Genomic DNA, 22,154 nt, shown 5'->3' with positions numbered 1-22,154 from the left:
TATTATTGCACATATAATATTAAGTACCTTACAAAAGGGTACTGCCATTTATTCCCTCCTGTGCTAAATGCATTTGTAATGAGAAATTTTAATTTTGTATGTTATAAACCTCCCAAAAGCATTGTTGTTATTTTTGGATAAACAATTTTCATTTAAAGAAATTAAAGTATTAATAAAAACATCTTATATCTTTTCTTATGCAGTCATTTCCAGTGCTCTTCATTCACTTGTGTAGACTCAGATTTCCACTTGGTATGATTTTTCTTCTGCCTGAGGACATCCTTTAACATTTCTTACAGTGTGGATCTGCAGGTAATAATAAATTCTCTCAGCTTTCATATGTCTGTTTTTCAAAGATGTTTTCACCTGGTAAAGAATTCTAGGTGTTTTTTTGTATAACCCCCTCCCCCCCACAGTGGTTTAAAGATGTTGTTCCAACCCTTAGCTGTCTGGCTTAGTGGATAGAGTGTCTGTCTGTAGACTGAAGGGTCCTGGATTCAAATCCAGCAAGGGCACAAATCCAGATTTGATCCCCAATGGGAATGTGCAGGAGGCAGCCAATTAATGATTCTCTCTCATCATTGATGTTTCTATCTCCCTCTCCCTTCCCGTCTGAAATCAATAAAAAATATATAAGAAGTAAATATGTTGTTCCAGCCCCTGCTCAGTGATTAGAAAGTTGGCCTGAGCACCAAAGAGACGTGGGCTTGATTCCTAGTCAAGGACGTGGACCTTGATTACAGGTTCAATCCTCTCTCATGTTGATGTTTCTCTCTCCCTCTCCTCTGTCTCCCCCTTCCTCCTTCCTCTCCACTCTCTGAAAAGCAATGGGAAAAATATCTTAGGGTGAGGATTAACAACAAAAAAGATGTCACTCCACTGCCAGTTTCTGTGTTTTTTCCTAACAAGAATCTGCTGTTGCGTGCATCTCTGTTCCTCTCTACAGGACATGCCTTTCCCCTCTGGCTGCTGTTTAAGATTTTATCTTTATCACTGGGTTTGAACAAGCTGATTATGATGTGCGTTGGTGTAGATTTCTTCATGTTTTTTTTTTGTGCGGGTGATTCACTGAACTTCTTAGTGAGTTTATAGTTTTCATCAAGTTTGAAGTTTCTGGCCACTAGGTTTCTAACCTATTTTCTTTCCCCTGCTTCTTTAGGGACTTGAACTACCCATATACTAATATTAAGCAACTGAGAGTGGTGCTACAGCCCAGTACTGTTTCCGAAAAATTTTGATTCTCTTTTCTATTTCATGTTGGATAGCTGAATCTTGACTTCGGTATCTAATCTACCACGTTCTTCAGTGTATCTTTCATATCACACATAGTTTTCATCTTTAGAAATTTTATTTGGGTAATTTTCCTATTTTTCATGACTCTACTTAACTTTTTAAACAGGTGAAATACAATTCAAATAATTGTTTAAATGTTCTTCTTTGCTAACTTTGACATCTGTGTCAGTTCTGGGTTAGCTTTCATTGATTGACTATTCTCCACATTATAGGATATATTCTTCCATCTCTTTGCAGAATATCTCTTTGGTGTTACGGACAGAATTGTGTCTCCCTCCTCCCCCAAATCCATATGTTGAAGCCCTGACCCAGTAGTACTTTGGAATGTGGCTGTATCTGGAGTCTTTAAAAGGTAAATAAGGCCTGGCCAGTTTGGCTCAGTGGATAGAGCATCAGCCTGCAGACTGAAGAATCACAGGTTCGATTTCAGTCAGGTATGTTGACTAAACATACCTTGTTGCAAGCTCAATCTCTGGCTCTGGACGGGGGTGTGTGTGGGAGGCAACCAATCAATAGGTCTCTCTCACATCAATGTTTCTCTCTGTGTGTCTCCGTCTCCCTTCCACTCTCTCTATATAAAAGGCTAATATGGCTGACCAGCAAGGGGCGGCACAGAACATTGTGGGTAACCAGCGGCAGTGGGGTGCTGAGGGAGTAAGGGAAGGAGGAGGCAGAGAACCTGATTGGCCCTGATCGCCAGCTAGGCTTAGGGACCCTACCTATGCACGAATTTTGTGCACCAGGCCTCTAGTAAATAAGTAAAAAGGTAAATAAGTTAAAATGTGATCATTAGAATGGGATGTAATCTGATAAGATTCTCAACAAAGACATGCATAGAGGGAAGACCATTTAAAGACACAGGGAGGAGATGGTCATCTATAAGCCAAGGCCAACAGCCACAGAAGCCAAGGCTGCCTCCTTCATCTCAGACTTCTAGCCTCCAAAATTGTGAAAATTTTAATTTCTCTTGTTTCAGACACTCAGCCTGTGTTACTTTGTTATAACAGCCCAAACAAACTAATAAATCTTAAACTGGGTGTCAAACCTTATTGAATTTTATTTTGTTGGGTGCTGGATATTTTCATATGCCTGTAATCTTGCTTCAGAATGCAGTCAAGTTACTTGGAAACAGTTTGATTCTTCTGGGTCTTGTTAGGTGGGTTCAGATTTGCTAGGCTGGTACAGAGCAGTAATCACCCTAGTGCCCATTACCGAAGCACGATGTTCCTAAATGATGTAACCCAATTTCCTGGGAATTACAGCCTTGTTCTAGAGAAATGGAACTATTCTATCTAAACCTTCTTTGAAGTTCTTGCCCCAGCCTCAGATAGTTCTCTTACCGAATGTGCTGAGCACGGCTCTATTGAATGCCAAGATGGCTCCTCTGCAAATGTCTCTGTGCCCCTTTCTCCTCACTGGTCCTCGCTCCTATAAACCATAGGCACACAGGTCTCCCCAGACTCTCAGCTCCTTACTCACAACTCAGGGACTGCACCAGGCTCCACATCAGACTCCCTTTCTGGGCTGCAGCAGAGAAACTCTCTCCTGGCAGTAAGCTGGGATCATCTCATGAGTCACATTGTTTGTCACAAGATTACTGTCTCTCATTATTGGTGCCCAGTGTTAAACTTTTGTGTCATGCATTCTTTTTGCTTTTTGTTGCTGCTATTGTGATTACTTGAAGGTAAATTCAGTCCCTGTTACTCCATCTTGGCTGGAAGTGGAAGTTCTATATTTCTTTTAAAATGTGTCTATCTCTGGTTTTCACCAATTCCTCCTTAACTGTAACTAGTAATGTTACTACCGTATTTTCCGGCGTATAAGACGACCCCCTAATTTTACAGTTAAAACATAGGTTTAGGCCTATATTCGCCTATTTTCTGGATATACTTGGCATGTAAGACGACCCCCGATTTTCGGTTGACTTTTTTCGTTTCAAAATTCGTCTTATACGCCGGAAAACACAGTAAGAAAGAGTATGCTTTATTTCATTATGTTAATAGATAAATTTTATATGATTTAAAATAGATATATTTTATGATAATATACTTACATTTTACAATATATATCCTATTATATCACATACATTCCATTATATTCTTTCAGAAGGAACAAAGGAGTAAAATCAAAATTCATTCCCCAAGACTAAAATTTGGATTAAATCCTTCTCAATTTATAGGTGGAAACTGATAGACAAAGTTCAAAATTTTATTTGAACAGTCAATATCAGAAGCAATTTCACTCAACAAAATTGAAAACTTTAAGCCCTGCCAAAACCGGTTTGTCTCAGTGAATAGAGTGTGGGCCTGCGGATTGAAAGGTCCAGGTTCGATTCCGGTCAAGGGCATGTACCTTGGTTGTGGGCAAATCCCCAGTGGGGGGGGAGAGGGGGGTGCAAGAGGCAATTGATCAATGTTTCTAACTCTATCCCTCTCTTCCTCTCTGTAGAAAATCAATAAAATATATTTTTTTAAAAACACAAACGTTAAGTCCTTAATAAAATATACAAGAGCAGCCCATAAATGTCTCTGTTCCCAGAGGAAAGAAACAATAAAAAAATCATGGGATGTTTGCTTAAATGAGTAATAGCTAGGCATCCTACTCTGAAAAGGCCTTACTCTCCTAGCAGAGATAAACAAAACAATAATGTTTTACCACCAAAGCACAGCCCATTTTAGGTGTTTTACACATAACTATATTACCTACTGTTAAAAAAATCAAAATTCAGCTGAGTATATTTTGAAGATCTTACTGACTTTACTCAGCAATTCATGAATTGGGAAGCATTCAATCTAGCAAACAGAAAGGAGCTCGGAGAAGCTGTATAAAATGAGATTTTACAGGCAGAAGGAAGCATGGAGAAGGAAAGTGTACTAAGCAAAAAGGTGCTTGGTTGATGCAGGTCACTTTCCTTTAGGGGAAGGGAGAGTATGTCAGGCAATGACCTAACTAGTGCTAGTGACAGGAATCCTGATTGCCTGGTTATGATTCCATTTCTGGAAGAGCCCAAACTCTTTGTTTGATAACATTGGGCCATTTTGGGCCTAGAGTCTTGTTTTAACACTGCATTGCTTCGTTTTCTTCATAGTACTTTACCTACCACTCCTTGAAATTTTACTGAATATTTACTGCTAGCTTTTTGCTGTCTCTCTTCTTCATGAGAATGTAAGCTCCACAGAGGCTGGCACCTGTCTAACTCTTGTACAATGTTTTATTTACATCCTCCAGCACATAGTAGGCCCACAGTATTTATTAAATGAATGAAAGTACAAATAGACAAGCAATATTCTTGGTATATGCTATAACGTAAACAGTAATTATCCAGGGATTTTCCATTTTCTCAGTTATCTTCTGTTTTAAAGTTTTATTAAGACAACTTTTTACTTTTGTAATGAGAAAAAAATTAAAATAAGAAACAAATGGCGCCAGAGAGGGTGACTCTATCCCTCTCCCTTCCTCTCTCTCTAAAATCAATTAAAAAAATTTTTGAACATTCAGAGCTGATGGCTGCATAAAGAAAAATGGATAGACAACAAACTCCCTGGGGATAGGTACTGTCGTCTCCTTTAAAAAAAAAAAAAAAATTTTTTTTAATTCATTAGTCTTAAAAAGAGAAAAAGAGAGAAAGAAACATCAAACTATTGTTCCACTTATCCATGAACTCACTGATTGATTCTTTTTAAAAAATATATATTTTATTGACTTTTTACAGAGTGAAAGGGAAAGGGATAGAGAGTTAGAAACATTGATGAGAGAGAAACATCGATCAGCTGCCTCCTGCACACTCCTCACTGGGGATGTGCCTGCAACCAAGGTACATGCCCTTGACTGGGATCAAACCCGGGACCCTTCAGTCCGCAGGCCGACGCTCCATCCATTGAGACAAACTGGTCAGGGCACTGATTGATTCTTGTATATGCCTTGACCGAGGATCAAATTTTGATATATTAGGATGACGTGCTAACCAACTGAACTACCAGGACAGGGCCGAGGTACTGTCTTCTTTTATCTTTACATATCTAATGCAAAGCATGGCCTCTGTTGGCATGACAACTGCTTGCTAAATACCCAGCAGTGACATGGCCACTTTCAGGTACAAACAACATGATATGCCAGGACCAGGATGGCACAAATCAGGATGAAAAGAATAGGGAGTCTCTATGGTACACAATATTAGAAGAAAACAGATGAAGGTTAAAAGCTATGTACTATCTCTTTTAGGGCCCTGAACTACAGCATCAAAATGACCTGGTTCGACTTTGAACATTTTTCCCTTCCCATTATGAATCTAAATCTTTTTTTTTTTTTAAATTGATTGCAGAAAGGCAGGGAGCGGGAGAGAGAAAAATATCAATGAAAAGAGAGAATCACCGATTGGCTGCCTCCTGCACACCCCACACTGTGGATTGAACCTACAACCCCGGCATGTGCCTAACTGGGACTCCAACTGTGACCTCTGATGCTCAACCATTGAGCTCTGCTGGCCAGGCAATATATATAAATCTTATGTGGAGATCCCACAAATCTGTTAAGAACGGAAAACAATCTGAACTTCCTTTTCTTTACTTTAAAGCTCAGGGCCACTTCTTTTAAGCTTCAAGAATAAACCCTAACTCCTAGCATTCCTGAAATGTACTCGTATTCCTTCACTGATACCCTTTCTCTGCCTTCATCTTTGCAAAATGAAGTATTAATCTTCTGAAACTCCTTATACTGACAGCCATCTACTGGTTCCTCTTTTTACCTTCTCGGGACATTTTCATACCTAGTAAATAGATCACCTGATTAAGACAAAGCCCACAAGTACCATCTCAAGACAAATTCTGTTTAGAAATTTAGCTAATTTGTGTATTAGTAAAACCTGAGGTAAGAATTCTACCTAGGTCCCACATAATCACTCTATCTTGACCTGAGTTCATGTTGATCGTTTCCCCACCTCCTCCTCAAACCCAGCACTAATCCCTTCCTCACTAGGATGGTGTAGAGACCTCCCTTCCTCACTGGGATTGTGCAGGGACCTCGTGGAGTGCTGTCTTCCTGCTCAGGCCCCCCAGAACTGGGCAGCACTGTGCAAAACATGCATGGCTTCTCAGACACACCGCAAATCATGGATGAAACGACTTCCTATGAGAGGCATTTTTATCATCCATTTTTGAAACATTACATGTCAGAAAGAAGAGTCCTTAACAAGCAATTTGATTGTTCATGTTAATGAGAATTTAGGAAATACGGTAGGAAATGTCTGATCAGGTCAAGAACAGAAAACCAAGACCTGGTCCAGACAGAGAACTGAAAAGGAAAGACTTTCTTTCCCTTCAGCAGGTGACCTCGCTCTTATTTCACCGAGAAAACAGAAGTAACCAGAAAAGAACTTCCAATGCTTCCCAAAGAAATCCCTGAACCTTCAGAGCACCCTTAGCCTGCTTCTTGTCTGGGGACCCTCCACTGGGCCTTGGGTGTAAGGCATCCCAGAGACGCCTCGCCCACAGTGCCTGCAGAGCCAGTCTTTCTCCTATTGGATTGTTGTCCCCATGAGCATACCAAGGCCTCTACCAACACTGGTTAGAAACCTCCTCCCACTTCAGCTTCCCCCTCATTACTGTTCCCTTTTATGACAAAACTCCTTGAAAAAGCTACCCTTCTTCCTCTCTCTTGAGTTACTCCATCAGGCTCTTACTCCCACCACTCCACTTGGCCACACTTGTTAACCACCGATCTCCATGTCATCAAATCCAATGGCAGATCTTGCTTTCCTCTGCAACAGGCTTTCAAGTGGCTGCCTCGACCTTTTTCTCCTGGCTCTCCTTCCAACTCCCCCCCCTCCAGGTCTCCTTGGCTTGAACCTCCTTTTGTCCCAGCCCCTAACCAAGCAGAGCCCAGGCCAAACCTATGATCCCTATGGTAACTCTGAAGACCATCTATGGACGAACAGTCATATGTTGCTCTAACTCTCCTTGAACTCCAACTCCTGCTATCTACTCCACTTAATCATTTAATAAGCACCTCACCGTGCCCAAACAAAACTCATTACACCCCAAAGCACCTGCTCTTCCCATAACCATCTCATCTCAGCAAATGGCAGCTCCATTCTTCCTGTTGCTCAGGAGAGAACTGGTGATCCTCTCTGACACTCCTTGATTTTTCATACTAACTTATCAACAAATCTTGTTGACTCCTACTTCAAAGTAGATCCAGAATGTAACACTTCTCATTTCCATAGCTACCCCAGGCCTAAACCCATTATCTGTTGCCTGGATGACTCCTATCTGGTCCCTCTGTTCCCGTGGTCTCTCAGTTTGTCCTCATCACAGTAGTCAGAGTGACATGGCAATGGCATTTCTCAGCTCTAAAGCAGCCAGAGGCATTCCATTCAAATGTCCCCTTAGCAGAAAGGCCTTCTACACCCAAATTGTGCACATACAGTAGCTGCTCCCTACTGGCTTTACTTTTCTCTTGCGAGCTCTGAGCACCTAATGCAGCATCTGTCTCCCCCTGTAAGGTCCAGAAGACAAGACCTGCACCCAATGCTGCAGCCTCAGCACTTAGAAGAGTTACTGTAACAGGTATTCAAACTCTGCTAAATAAACAGGTGAAAAACAGTGTTGAATAACCAAACAGTATTGTTTAAAATTGTTCTAATAACAGCACATATGTTAGTTAATCATGAAGACAACTGAAGTATAGGCATGAAAACTAGCTAAGACATACTATAACAGTTTGGGGGCAAAAAAGGCGGGCAGGGTAAATGCTATTTGACCTAAGTTAACAAGAGCTTTCTCAATACTTCCAATTAATAATATCAATAATAATCATGGCTTAGAAGATGCCACTGAACCTCACCTCAAACCTACAGGGAAGATATTTTTACCCCCACATCACAGAGGAAGTGACAAACTCAGAAAGTTAAGCAACTCACCTCAAACCACAGAACCTGAAAACACTCACTTGGGCCTCAGTTATCCATGCAAGCTTTCCTATATAATAGCAAATGGTACCACAATGGGCACCCAGCTAAATAATGAGTCTTTCTGCCAACTGGACATTCTCACCAAGGCTCCCTAGATATTGTTCTTCTCTGTGTCAGCATCCCCTTTTCTCAATGCCAGTCCAGATTTCAATTCAAGATGAAACAAACGACATACCCACTCTCCATCCTGAAAGAATTCTCTGGCAAAGCATAAATCCACTGACCCCCAGTTCTGTAGGTAACATCTCTGGGTAAAGAGTGTTAACTTAATCTGTCAGTTTTCAAGATCCTATTACAGAAAATTTTTCTACAGACTTCATTTTGGAAAGAAAAGTACTCTTATAAATGGGAAGAAGACCCTGAGTCTAGAGCAGCATCCCGTTTTTGTCACTGTCAACATACCTTAAGAAAATGACCCATCTTCTATACCTCTTTCTAAGGCTATCTCAATGAAAGTGTATTCAGGAGCTTTTAATCTACCCCCAAATATTTCCCACATTTGAGCAGTGTCTGCTCAAAGTTACTGTAGAAGAGAGACACTCCCTGGAGAAGAGAGTACACGCCAGCTGAAAAGAACTGGGAAGCAAGCACACAAAAAGGACACAGAGTTCCACCAAATGCAAACAAAGAGCCCCATCCCAGAGTCCTGGAATCTGGTCCTGATAAGATAAACCACAACTGGGAAGAGATGGACCCAACCAGGGCCCCTGCTGAGGCTTCATAACAAAGTCTACCCCCTTGCTTGTCACAGTCCAGGCACAAACTATTCTGTACTCCGGGGGAGTAAGAGGAGAAAGGGGATGGGAAAAAGCAAACCTTAACTATAAAAGCTAACTCAGTACACACTCTCATCTTCTCGATGGATAAAGAGAGGCTTAGAAGGTGGGCTAAATATTAACTCCCAGGAAGGCTAATGTCGAAGACGACAGACGTTAACCTCAGTCACCCACCTTTCTAGGTTATGGTGAAGCCATCAGCAGTTCTAGATGAAGCCCCTTCCTTTGGGTCAAGGAGGAAACAAGGTGGTATCTCAGTTCTTCTGTGTTTACATGCAAGGGTTCACCACTAAGCAGATGAAAAGGGACCACGTACTAAACCTGACAAGCTCAGGGAAGGCCTGCTTAGTGGCCTTGTATACTCGGACCTAAAATAACCACCAAAGATGGTCTGAAATTAAAACCCTTTAAACTAGAAGCATTTTATGGTGGGTACTCATGTCCTAGGCTAGACTCTTCCCTGACAAAAAGTCAATCTTTACCTTAACTAAGCCTGCCTTATTGTCTTTTGCATCTATAAAAACATTCCTTTGAAATGTCAAGGTAACTCCCTTTTATCCAGACCCTTCAGGGCACAACCAACACATCTAAGTGGAAATTATAAATCTTCTCTTTATCTAGTTAATTGTTGACATGATAACACTATCCTGTACTAACCTATGCAAAAGATGTATGTGTCCTGTGAAGGCGTGTGTACAAAGCCTGGGCCTCCGCCCGCCCGCCCGCCCGCCCTTTTCTATGTGAGGATGCTGCTATCCGAGTGCCGCTCCCTCAGGGAAACCCTCCGCCCGCCAGTCTCCCCAGCAGTGACTCCGTGTATCCACATTTTTATGTTTTTTAAACTATTTCCATGAAAGCTGAGAATATTGACAAACGAAACAAAACAAAACAAAAAAGAGATGTATGTGTCTATCATTTTAGTTTTCCTCCAATCCCAGAGGTTTCCCCACTTAGGTTTCTCCCACCTCCCTAATCTATCACCAATGGATTTCATGTAACCAACCCACTTACATCTCCTCTTTTGATGCTAATGTATAAAATAAGGTTCAAAACTGCTATTCTCTGGAGCATTATCTCAATCCATTGAGATTTGCCTCCCAGCAATCATGGACAGTTTGGCTCAAATAAACTCACAAATATTCTTCACAAGTTTGAATATTTCCTACGTTGACAACTATGCCACCTCCCATGCAGCCAAAGATCTCGATCATCCTGCAGGTCTGGCAGGAGGGCTGGAAATTGAAGGATAAAGCCTAGCCGACTGAAACACACAGACTTATATATCTCATTACTGCCTTCAGAGAATACAAGTTAGACCATTTATGCCTTTAATCCATATTTCCAAGAACTCCAGGGTTACTGAAAAGAACATGAAAGGCCCATAAAATCTCTCCCTCATACCAGACTACAAATCAAAACTAATTATCTAGTTTCTCCACTTGTGGAATGCAGGTTGAATTAGATAAACATTTACCTTTAAGAATAACCAGAGAGCCGAAACCGGTTTGGCTCAGTGGATGGAGCGTCATGAAGGGTCCCGGGTTCGATTCCAGTTAAGGGCATGTACCTTGGCAGCTGGTCAATGATTCTCTCTCATCTAGTAAGTTTCTAACTCTCTATCCCTCTCTCTTCCTCTCTGTAAAAAATCAATAAAATATATTTTTTTAAATAAAATAAAAAAAGAATAACCAGAGAGGGGATGAGGACAATTATGTGATACCACAATCAATAAAGAAAATAATAATAATAATAATAATAATAATAATAACCAGAAATTTAAAAATAACACAAAACTAGGTTTATTTTGACCTCCAAAGCTGTTTTCTTCTGAACTGGTTGCCAATGTTTAAAAAGTTAGAAATCACCCTGGCCAGTGTGTCTCAGTGGTTAGAGTGTTTACCTGCTCACTGGAGGGTAATGGATTCGCTTCCTGGTCAAGAGCACATACCTGGGTTGCAGATTGCACAAGGCAACCGCTTGGCGTGCCTCTCTCTCAATGTTTCGCTCGCTCTCTCTCTCCCTTCGCTCTCTCTAAAATATAAATGGGAAAAATATCCTCACTCCTTGAATGAGAATTAAAAAGAAGGAAAAAAAAACACCTAAATTAATAGTCAGAGATCACACACACACACACAAAACCAGTTAGTCTTCTGGAGAGACTAGAAGATCTGGCCACCCTGGTCCCACATTCCTGCCAGGCAACAACAGGAGAGAATACAGTAGCTGCTGCCTCCTTCAGAAAAAAACAAGTTCTCAGCACTTCTCTGCAGCCCTCAGCATCATCCTGGTCTCCTAGAATAAATAAATAATATATACTTGGTACGGGTGATATCATTGTCAATAACCTGGATATTATTTAACAGGAAAGGAGTAAAGGGAACACTAGATAATATAGGCATGCCATTCACATAGCTTTGCTAGATAGCTGTCAATTAACATTCTCCAAGTCTAATCCCTGCTGATCAATGGGGGACTGGACAAAGGCAGTTTGGACTCATGTCCAGTAAGGTCTGAGTGATGCGGAAGGTGGCTGTTTGTCAATCACACCTGGGAACAGGTTAAATGGCCAGAATAGGTGTGGCCATTGAAAGAGTGAAAATCCTAAATATTTAAACTTCTAAAACAGGAAGTCCCCTCTCTTCGCACTTGCAGGCCAGGCTCCTGGCTCTCCTTTTGCAGGGGCTGCGCTCCCCTGTGCCCACACAATGGACTAATGGACTTTAATTAGTCTAATACTGTCCAGACCCTAGCTGCAACTTGGAATGGACATTCTGGATGGACACTGGCATTGCTTTTGGCCCTGCTGGAACCCCAGCAGCTTCACCTCTTTCAGAACTGGTTTAAGGATTATGGGACTTTACAATCCGAGAAATGTAACTCCATGCAAATAAAGCCTTCTACCACATCTCATTCTCCATGGGGGCTCCTGAAAATGCTTACTTCCAGTACCCCAAGAACCTCACACCCACTCGTGCCTGGGAAACCTACCCCACTGATTTATCCAATAATAGGCGCATGGTATCTAGTGGGTATATTATTACCTGTATGAACAAAAAGGTGCCACAAGCTCAGAGAAGGCCTTGTAAAACATGTGTCTATTATTTTACTGTACACACCTATGTAAAAGATGTGTCTATCATTTTACTTTTCATGCAATCCAAGAGGTTTCCCCTCTTTGCTTTCTTCCATCTCTCTAATCTATCACCAATGAGTTTCATGTAAACCACTTACATCTCCTCTTTTGATGATAATGTAAAAAATAAGGTGCAAAACTGCTATTCTCTGGAGCATCATCTCAGTCTGTTGAGATTTTGCTTCCCAGCAATTGTCGACAGCTTGACTCAAATAAACTCACAAAAATTCTTTACAAGTTTAATGTTTCTTACATTGACAAGGGGGGAGGGGAGGAGGAGGAGTTACACAAAATGGGGAACAAGACTAGGGAAATAGCCCCAGATACAGAGGAAAATCTGGACATAACTAATGATTTTCCATGAGCATATAAATTACCAAACGAACCTAGAAAGAAATAACAAACGTAAGAATCTGTAATAGTTGTTTATATTCTAAAAAATAGGTAGTTTTATAAGGGAATTCTACCAAAATTTAAAGAAACAGATCATTTTTACAGTATTTAAACTAGCTAACAAAGAGAAAGAAAACACTTTTAATAAAGCTATAGAAAATACTGAAATAACTTGTTTAAAATGGCATTAAAAAGAAAATTACAGAATAGTCTCACAAATAATAGTGTTAAACTACAAAAATAAATAGAATGAGCTGACTAAACAATAACAGTTATCACTGATGATTCAATAATGATGATTCAATAATATAAAGTCTATTATTATAACTGAAATTGAAGGAGAAAAATGTATATGATTATTTCATAGACGTTAAAACAGCATCTGATAAAATTCAACAACCATTTTTTCTTAAAAACAGCAGCCCTAACCAGTTTGGCTCAGTGGATAGAGCGTCAGCCTGCAGGCAGAGAGTCCCAGGTTTGATTCTGGTCAAAGGCATGTACCTTGGTTGTGGGCACATCCCCAGAAGCGGGTGTGCAGGAGGCAGCCAATCGATATTTCTCTCTCATTGATGTTTCTAACTCTCTATCCCTCTCCCTTCCTCTCTGTTAAAAAAAAAAAAAAAAAAAAAAAAAAAAAATCAATAAAATATATATTTTAAAAATCAATACAATATATTAAAACAACAAAAATAGCAACACACCCATTAGTAAAATAACTAGTGTGGCAAAAACACTAAAAACATTCTTTTCTTTTTTTAAAATATATTTTATTGATATTTTACAGAGAGGAAAGGAGAGAGAGAGATAGAGAGCTAGAAACATCGATGAGAGAGAAACATCGACCAGCTGCCTCTAGCACACCCCCCAACCGGGGATGTGCCCGCAACCAATGTACATGCCCTTGACCGGAATCAAACCTGGGACCTTTCAGTCCGCCAAACCGGTTTCAGCTAAAAACATTCTTATTAAAGTCAGGAACAAGACAAGGTTACCCAATATAATCCCTATTACTTAACCTTGTTCTGGAAATGCACTATAATAATAATAATAATAAAAATAAACAAGAGACATATAAATTAGAAAACAAGGGACAAAATTCTTATTGCTTGCAGCTGACAAGATAATGTACCTGGAAAACCCAAGAGAACCAACTGCAAAAATTACTAGAAATTAAGATTATGTAAGTTGTAAATTATAAAGTTGTAAATAACAACTAATAACGTATGTAATTTAAGAGAGGATTCTATTTCAAATCACAACCAAAAAAAACCCACTAGAAATAAACTTAAGAAAATGTACAGGATTTTAAAACAAATCAACCTAAAGAAGACATTTCTGAGACAACTGTAAAGATGTATGTAGAGTATTAAATCATATTAAATTAATTACAGATAAATTGTTAATTTTGATAAATAATAGCAAATAATTTTATTTATTTTAATAGATGAAATCATTTATTTTAAAATAGTCTAGTCTCCCATCTTGCAAAAAATGGAAAGGATGAATAAATGATTCCATGATAGACAAATATGATAAACTGTTGAAATGAAGTGATGGATACATGGAGGTTCATTATATCGTCTTCTCTGCTTTTGTATATTTGAACATGTACATCATAAAGATAAAAGAAATGTGCAGGAGGACCCCGAAAGAAGAAGGATCTTAAAAGATGTAAATAATCCCAAAGGTATATAACAGCTTATAAAAGCACACAAAAATTGCCAGCTCACAATTAAGAAATGCAAATCAATGCTACAAAGCAGATGTTGTTTCTTCAATCAAATAGATAAAAATACATGGTACTATTCAATATTTGGGGTGGCAGCTGACACCGCTGGAGGGAGTTACGAACCACAACTTCTTGGGAAGGCACTCTGGCGTCACCTTTCAAAGTTAACACACAACCCTGGCCCAGCAATTCCAGTTCTAGGTATTTACCTGAGTCATTAATTCAGCAAGTATTTTCTCCCCACCTACTATGTGCCAGGCACTGGAGATGAGAAATGGAGAAAACAATATCCCTGCTCTCATTCTTATGAGGGAGGAGACAACCCACAAAGCAAGTCAAGTATGCAGGCAATGACAAGGTCAGGTGAGGGATAAATGCAATGAAGAACAAAATAAACTGAATCAGGGAGTTAGAGGTGGCATGAAAGCTCTTTTGGATGTGCTCTTTTCTTTTGGGAAGGCCTCTCCGAGGAGGTGACAGTTGAGCAGAGACCGGCTACAGGAGAAAACAAAGCAGGATAATGCCCGGGAGAACAGGCAACAGGAAAGGAAGCCATTGTATAACACACAAATTTGGCCTTTCTTTTTATTCCCCTAACAGCCTTTTGTTTATCCAGAGAACAGGAACACCACTTGAAGGTCTCTTTTGTCCCCCATACAACTCCTTTTAATACAGTACATCTTTCAAGGAAGGTATCAAGTCCGCATTGTTTCTCCAAACATTACTGTGCATCACCATTTGATTTCTTTAAAGAATTTCCCAACCCGCCTAAGCGCTATGCTAAGCCTGTTAATAAAAGTGCACTAAAGCTAAGCATGATTTTTTTAAAATAAAAAATATTGTCATTCCCTGACCTTCTAGGACTATGGAAAGCACTTACTTAGAGGAGTACGTAGTTTAAATTCGTGATTAAAAACATAAAATTGAATTTTGAAGGAGCTACTGTTTTTATTTATCCAAACATGCATATTTTAAATGTACTGATCTCTTAGGCAAATTTGATATATTTAGGGACTATCTGAATAAATACTTTACACGGAAGTGCCCAATGTCAATTAAATGTACTGATCTCTTAGGCAAATTTGATATATTTAGGACTATCTGAATAAATATTTTACACGGAAGTGCCCAATGTCAATTAAGGGCATTCCAGTTTGCCCTGGAGGAAATGGCTCTGATAACAGCACCTGAGAACACACCAACTTCTTCCAACACCATGAAACATCAGGACTTCAAAACCGCCATGAATGATAATACATTCTACAAACAGCCAGCTGGGAGAGAAATCTGCTCATGTCACACACTATTTCGATTTTGAAGTCAGTTTTACATAAACGTATTTGTCTACAAAAAAAGGGAAAACCCAACCAAACCATTTCCCGGCATTACGGCGATTCCCCAGGAGACACACTCCAGCGGACAGATGTCAAGCCCTTAGGAGCCAACTGCAGAGCGAAGGACGGTTTCCCCTCCAGCAGCTGGGAATGCGGGGAGCATCCTTCCCGTCCCTAGGACACCGCAGCCCACTGAACTTTCCCCCGAAGGTCTGGCAGGTCTGAGCACAGAATGCCACTCCTACCCTACAGGAGGACTCGCTCGGTGAGGCACCGGGTAGGTAGGTACCCCGTCGGCTCCCGTGCACGCCAGCCTCGTGAGAGGGGCGCCGGGCTGAGTCCGAGGCGGACGGAGGAGGTCCGCGTGGAGCCAAAGCTCGGGGGACCCGGCGTCCACCCTTCCGCGTCCCACCTCCCGCAGCGAACCCCCCATCCTCCTCCTCTCCCCGCGCCGAGCCGTGATTGCCCGGCCGCTCCATCTCCCTGGGAGACGCTCGTCCAGCTCGCCGCTGAAGGGGTCCCTAATGGCTCGCCGGGGAGAGGGCAGGGGTGCGGGGCTGGCTTCAGAGGGCCGGATGGGTGGGGGCCAGGAGACACCTTGAGGGTTGGGGGGTCGGCAGGGGCGGGCGCTCCTGCGGGCAGCGGGGACCCGGGAAAGGGATGCAGGGACTCGGGGACCGGAGCGAGGAGGGCGTCGGGAGGTCGGAGGAGGCCTCGGGAGGATGGAGGGAGAGCGCAGGGCGCCCCCGCAGGCCGGGTCACTTATGGAGGGGCCTCACCTCACCTGCCCAGCGCCCGCTTCATGCCCGCGTCGGCGGCGCAGCGCGGCTCAGCCGGCGCCTTGCCCGCCAAACGCAAGTTGCGCTTCAGGCGGCAGTCGGCGTCCAGCACCGGGGCGGTCACGCCGGAGGAAGGCGAGCCCAGGGCGACGAGGCGCTCATGCTCCAGGGCGACCGGCTCCGTCCGCTTCCTCATCCCGCGGCCGTCCCGGCCGGCCCCCGAGCGCAGCTGGCCTGGTCCGCGCCTCCCGCGCCGCAGTCGCCGCCGCTCCTGGAGATGCCGCCGCCGCCGGGAGCCCGCCGCCCCTCACATTCCAGCTCTGGTCGCCGCAGCCGGCTACGGAGCGCGGCGGCCAATCAGCGCCCAGCTCCCGCCGGCCGCCCCGCCCCGCCCCCTCCCGGCACCCAGAGTGCCCGGCGCCCACCGGAAGCCATCCTGGAAGAGGGCGGATGTAACCGCACGGTGTCTCCTGGTGGAGGCCGGCGGAGCGGTGCCCCCGGGAGTCTGGGCTTGGTCCCCTGGGCGGGGGCCTCCTTCGCCTGAAACCGCGGCGTCGGGCAGGATCAATGGCCTCGCCGGAGAGGACGCTGGCCAGGAAGGGAGCACCCACCAAGCCGCAGCCACAGGAGATAGTCCCCCTCCACTTTCCACCCCAGGCTTTCTGATGTTCCCCCAAACCTGGAAACCCAATCTGTATCTTTCCTTGAAAATGCCCTTGTAAAGGTTTATAAGAATATCCCTAACTGGTTTGGCTCAGTGGATAGAGCATCGGCCTGCGGATTCAAGAGTCCCGGGTTCGATTTCAGTCAAGGGCATGTACCTTGGTTGCGGGCACATCCCCAGTAGCGAGTGTGCAGGAGGCAGCTGATCATGTTTCTAACTCTCGATCCCTCTCCCTTTCCGTCTGTAAATATCAATAAAATGTATATTTTTTTAAAAAGATTTATAAGAACAAAAAGAAAAAATTAACAAATAACAGTTCTTTCCTAATGATTTATAACCATTCCCCTACCAGGGCTTTACCTTAAAAAAAAAAATGCTTTTAGATAGTCTTATTTTAATTTGAAGCAAATGTATAGACATTTAATTTTTGCTTTGGGGCTGAAACTTTTTTTTAAGCCTGCATTAGATTTAATATTTTTATAAGACAATTGAAATTAGCTGTGGAGGGAAATCTTACTTCAAAGATAAATTCCCATTTGTGAAAGACAAATTAAGTACTAACTCAACCCATCCTAAAATGAGAAAAGAAAAGAAAAGAAGAGAAGAGAGCAGCCAAAACCGGTTTGGCTCAGTGGTAGAGCATTGGTCTGCGGACTGAGGGGTCCCAGGTTCGATTCCGGCCAAGGCATGTACATTGGTTGTGGGCACATCCCCAGTAGGGGGTGTGCAAGAGGCAGCTGGTCAATGTTTCTCTCTCATGGACGTTTTTAGCTCTCTATCTCTATCCCTTCCTCCTCTCTGTAAAATATCAATAAAATATATTTTTTTTTAAAGAAAGAAAAGAAGAGAGCAGTGTCACAAATTTGGTTTTATAGCCTTTGCTTTTTTTTAACATGGTATTATTGTTTTACAAACAATCTGCAACCAAGAGATTTGCTTATTTATTCCAAAGTAACTTTTGGAATTTCAGCATTTGTGTTAGTCAAAACTATTGGCAACTGATAATTTAAGATCAATTAGAAATTCTTTTTTTAAGAAATTCAGTAGCTCCTGCAGTGATACTTAGAAACTGCAACAGTTTCATTGGTCATATTACTAAATAATCACAACCATCGTTCATATTTGTCCAAACATACTTTTGGAATTTACATGGTGAATTCTTTAAAGTGATATAGCAACACATACTGGAGATTGGGAATCTAGCAACTAAATTGTAAATAATTTTCTTTTACTTTAATACTCATTGAATCCCTTTTAATAGAAAAAAAGAGAAAAAAGCTAGGAAGGTAGAGCTGGAGATGTGAGAGTAAGGGGAACTGTGTTCTTGACCACGCCTTGCCCACAGAGTCCTCTACTCTTGGACCACACTAACTTTCTTTTTTTTCTTTTTTTTATTGATTTTTTTTTTTTTTTTTTTTACTGAGTGGAAGGGAGAGATATAGAGAGCTAGAAACGTCGATGAGAGAGAAACATCGACTAGCTGCCTCCTGCACACCCCCTACTGGGGATGTGCCTGCAACTCAAGTACATGCCCTTGACTGGAATCGAACCTGGGACCCTTTAGTCCGCAGACCGACACTCTGATCCACTGAGCCACACCGGTTCCGGCTTACTTTCTAAGTGTTGTTATCCAGGCTTTAAATACCACATTGGTGACACCTGCATTTGTATCTCTTGTCCATATCCTACAGGCACCTAAGATTATATTCAAAGCTGAGCTCTCTACCCTTCTCCCACCCCAGCTCCATCCATAACCTTCCCCACCTCAGGTGACAAGGCCCTCATTCCAGTTCCTCAGGTTAAACCCTGGGATCATCCTTGACTCCTCCCTTGTTTTGCCACAGCATGTTTACCACTTGTCAGGCCACTTGTCAGATCTCCCTTCAAAATCTGCCTCCTGCACTCCCTATTGAGTGTGTGCCCACAACCAAGGTACATGCCCTTGACCGGAATCAAACTCGGGACCCTTAAGTCCACAGGCCGACGCTCTATCCATTGAGCCAAACCGGTTTCAGCTGCCCTACATTCTTTCTGCCTGAACTTTCAGCCCTCCCAATGGCTTACTCCCTCCCCCACTTCAGATCTGTGCCCCACTTCAGATCTGAACACTGACTCAGAATTCCAAGGCCCTCTCACCATCACTCTGCTCACCTTCCTTGGCTTATTTTCCTTGCCATTCCCCATTACCCCCTTTTCCAAGCTTTTCACTAATATATTTATCAATGTATTTGTATTTGTGTATTGCTGTGTCCCCACACTAGAATATAGGATAAGATCAAGGACTTTGTTCATTGCTTTATCTTCAGCGTCTAAAACAATGTCTACTGCATAATAGACATTTCATAAATATTTGCTGAAGGGATAAAGAATCATCATAGCCCCTCCAAAGTGGATACCGTTGTCCCCACTGCACAGGTAAGGAAGTGAATCTCAGGCCCGAGGTTCAAAGTTAAAAAGGTTTATGGCAAAGGAAAGCTGTGGATGCTTTTGATCTTTGGATCACAGTCCACTATAGAATTGTGTATTTAATAAAAACCCTTACCTACATGATCCCTTACTATAGAGCTGAAAAGGAAATAACACTCAATGTAAAGAGGCCATTCCCATGCTCATTTGTCAGATCATATATCCACTGTATATTTGCAAAAGAGGAACATAGTTTCTCAGATTGGCTAGAACGAATCCAAGTAATATTGCTCATTAAAAAATATTGCTTTTAGCCGAAACCGGTTTGCTCAGTGGATAGAGCGTCGGCCTGCGAACTGAAGGGTCCCAGGTTCGATTCCAGTCAAGGGCATGTACCTTAGTTGCGGGCACATCCCCAGTAGGGGGTATGCAAGAGGCAGCTGATCGATGACTCTCATTGATGTTTCTAACTCTCTATCCCTCTCTCTTCCTCTCTGTAAAAAATCAATAAAATATATTTTTTAAATATATGTGACTTTGTTTCTAACTGTGTTTGTCCTCAAGTGTTTACAATTAAATATATATATATATATATTGCTTTTTAAAAAAATGGCCAAAAATGAATTTTCTATAGCAGTAATTCTTACCTTTTGATTCTATATGGTTATGAAAATTTCCATAATTATGTAAATAAGAATAGGGCTATGTGAATTGATTTGTTCCTCTCTGTATACATTGTGACTAGAGCTATTTATTAAAATATATATTTTATTGATTTTTTACAGAGAGGAAGGGTGAGGGATAAAGAGTTAGAAACATCAACCAGTTGCCTCCTGCACACCCCCCACTGGGGATGTGCCCACAACCAATGTACATGCCCTTGACCGGAATCGAACCTGGGACCCCTCAGTCCGCAGACTGATGCTCTATCCACTGAGCCAAACCAGTTTCGGCTACAATTTATTTTTTAATCCTCACCCAAAGATATTTTCCCATTGAGTGGAAGCAAGAGGGAAAGACAGAGAAATATAGATGTGAGAGATACACATTGATTGATTGCCACTTGCAGGAGAGCCCTGACCAAGGTCTGGGCCAGGGAGGAGCCTGCAACCAAGGTACATGCTCTATGATCGAAATGGAACCCAGGACCTTCTGTCTGTAGGCCGATGCTTCACCCACTGAGCCAAATCAGCTAGGGCTGCCCTAACCAGTTTGGCTCATTGGATAGAGCATCAGCCTTCAGGCTCAAGGTTCCCAGGTTCAATTGTGGTCAAGGGCATGTACCTTGGTTGCTGGCACATCCCCACTGGGGAAGTGTGCAGGAGGCAGCTGACCAATGTTTCTCATCAATGTTTCTAACTCTCTATCCCTCTCCCTTCCTCTCTGTAAAAAAAAAATAATAATCAGCTAGGGCTACAAATGTTTTAGCTGAAACCGGTTTTGCTTAGTGGATAGAGCGTCAGCCTGCGGACTGAAGGGTCCTGGGTTCGATTCTGGTCAAGGGCAGTACTTTAGTTACAGGCACATCCCCAGTAGGGGGTATGCAAGAGGCAGCTGATCAATGATTCTGTCTCATTGATGTCTCTAACTCTTTATCACTCTTCCTCTCTGTAAAAAATCAATAAAATATATTTTTTTTAAATGACTGCTTTACCACCAAAGGTGGTACCGTGGAACTGAGAGCTTAAAAATACAAGGCCTGTTTGAGCTTAAGCAAGTTACCTAACTTCTGTTTCCTAATCAGTACCAAGAGTCTTAAAAACCACCTTAAGGTTGGTTAATCCTCAGAAGCAAATGAAATGTCATCGAGTCTATCACATAGGAGATGCCCCCAAAAAGTTGGTTTTCCTTTTCTATGAAACAAAACACCCAGATGCAAAACTAAACAAAGGAAATGCTATGTCATAAAGCAAATGCACGCCAAGTTTCTGAGCCTTCCTTTTAACAACAACAACAAAAAATTATTGATTTCAGAGGAGAGAAACATCAATGATGACAATCATTGATAAGCTGCTTCTTCTTTTTAAAATAAGATCTTCAAGTTTTTATCATATTTTTTATTATTTTTTAAAATATATTTTATTGATTTTGTACAGAGAGGAAGGGAGAGAGATAGAGTTACAAACATCTATGAGAGAGAGTCATTGATCAGCTGCCTCTTGCACACCCCCTACTGGGGATGTGCCCGCAACCAAGGTACATGCCCTTGACCAGAATCGAACCCGGGATCCTTCAGTCCCCAAGCCGACGCTCTATCCATTGAGACAAACCGGTCTCGGCTGATCAGCTGCTTCTTGCACGCCCCCTAGTGGGGATCCAGCTGGCAACCCAGGCATGTGCCCTGACTGGGAAACCTGGTTCTTGGGCCCATGCTCAACCAGAGCCAGGCGGGCTGAGCCTTCCCTAATCTCAAAGAGCGCACCTCTTTGAACTTACGTGTAAATGAATGAATCAAATGGAAGCTGTGCTTCGCTTAAAGTTTCTTGCTTAACCGCCTGGAAATTCGAAAAGAAATCTGCTCAGTTTACAGGCTCCAACGGAGGCCCGCCCACTGTCCCCTATTTGTCAGGTAAGGACTCTTTTTGTAGGCGGCTGCGCAAGTGGAGGGAAATGTCCCTTTACCGCCGCCGTAGGCCAGGAGGCTCATCAGCGCGCTTCCTATTGGCTGGGCGTGTTT

General features: G+C 42.3%; 1 protein-coding gene across 1 annotated transcript in view; it reads right to left on the bottom strand.

Annotated features, from left to right (window-relative positions):
• Positions 1-16,761, bottom strand: part of ABHD12 (abhydrolase domain containing 12, lysophospholipase) — a 65,656-nt gene extending 48,895 nt beyond the window's left edge. Inside the window, exon 1 of the mRNA XM_084887110.1 lies at positions 16,413-16,761. Coding sequence (XP_084743236.1) covers positions 16,413-16,603 — 191 coding nt within the window. The 5' untranslated portion in view covers positions 16,604-16,761. The remainder of the gene's footprint in view (positions 1-16,412) is intronic.
• Positions 16,762-22,154: the final 5,393 nt, after the last annotated feature.

This window comes from Pipistrellus hanaki (genome assembly GCF_964339955.1).
Source record: "Pipistrellus hanaki genome assembly, chromosome: 6".
Taxonomy (NCBI): domain Eukaryota; kingdom Metazoa; phylum Chordata; class Mammalia; order Chiroptera; family Vespertilionidae; genus Pipistrellus; species Pipistrellus hanaki.
Note: the sequence above shows the minus strand (reverse complement) of the source record. Positions and strands in the feature narration are given on the sequence as shown.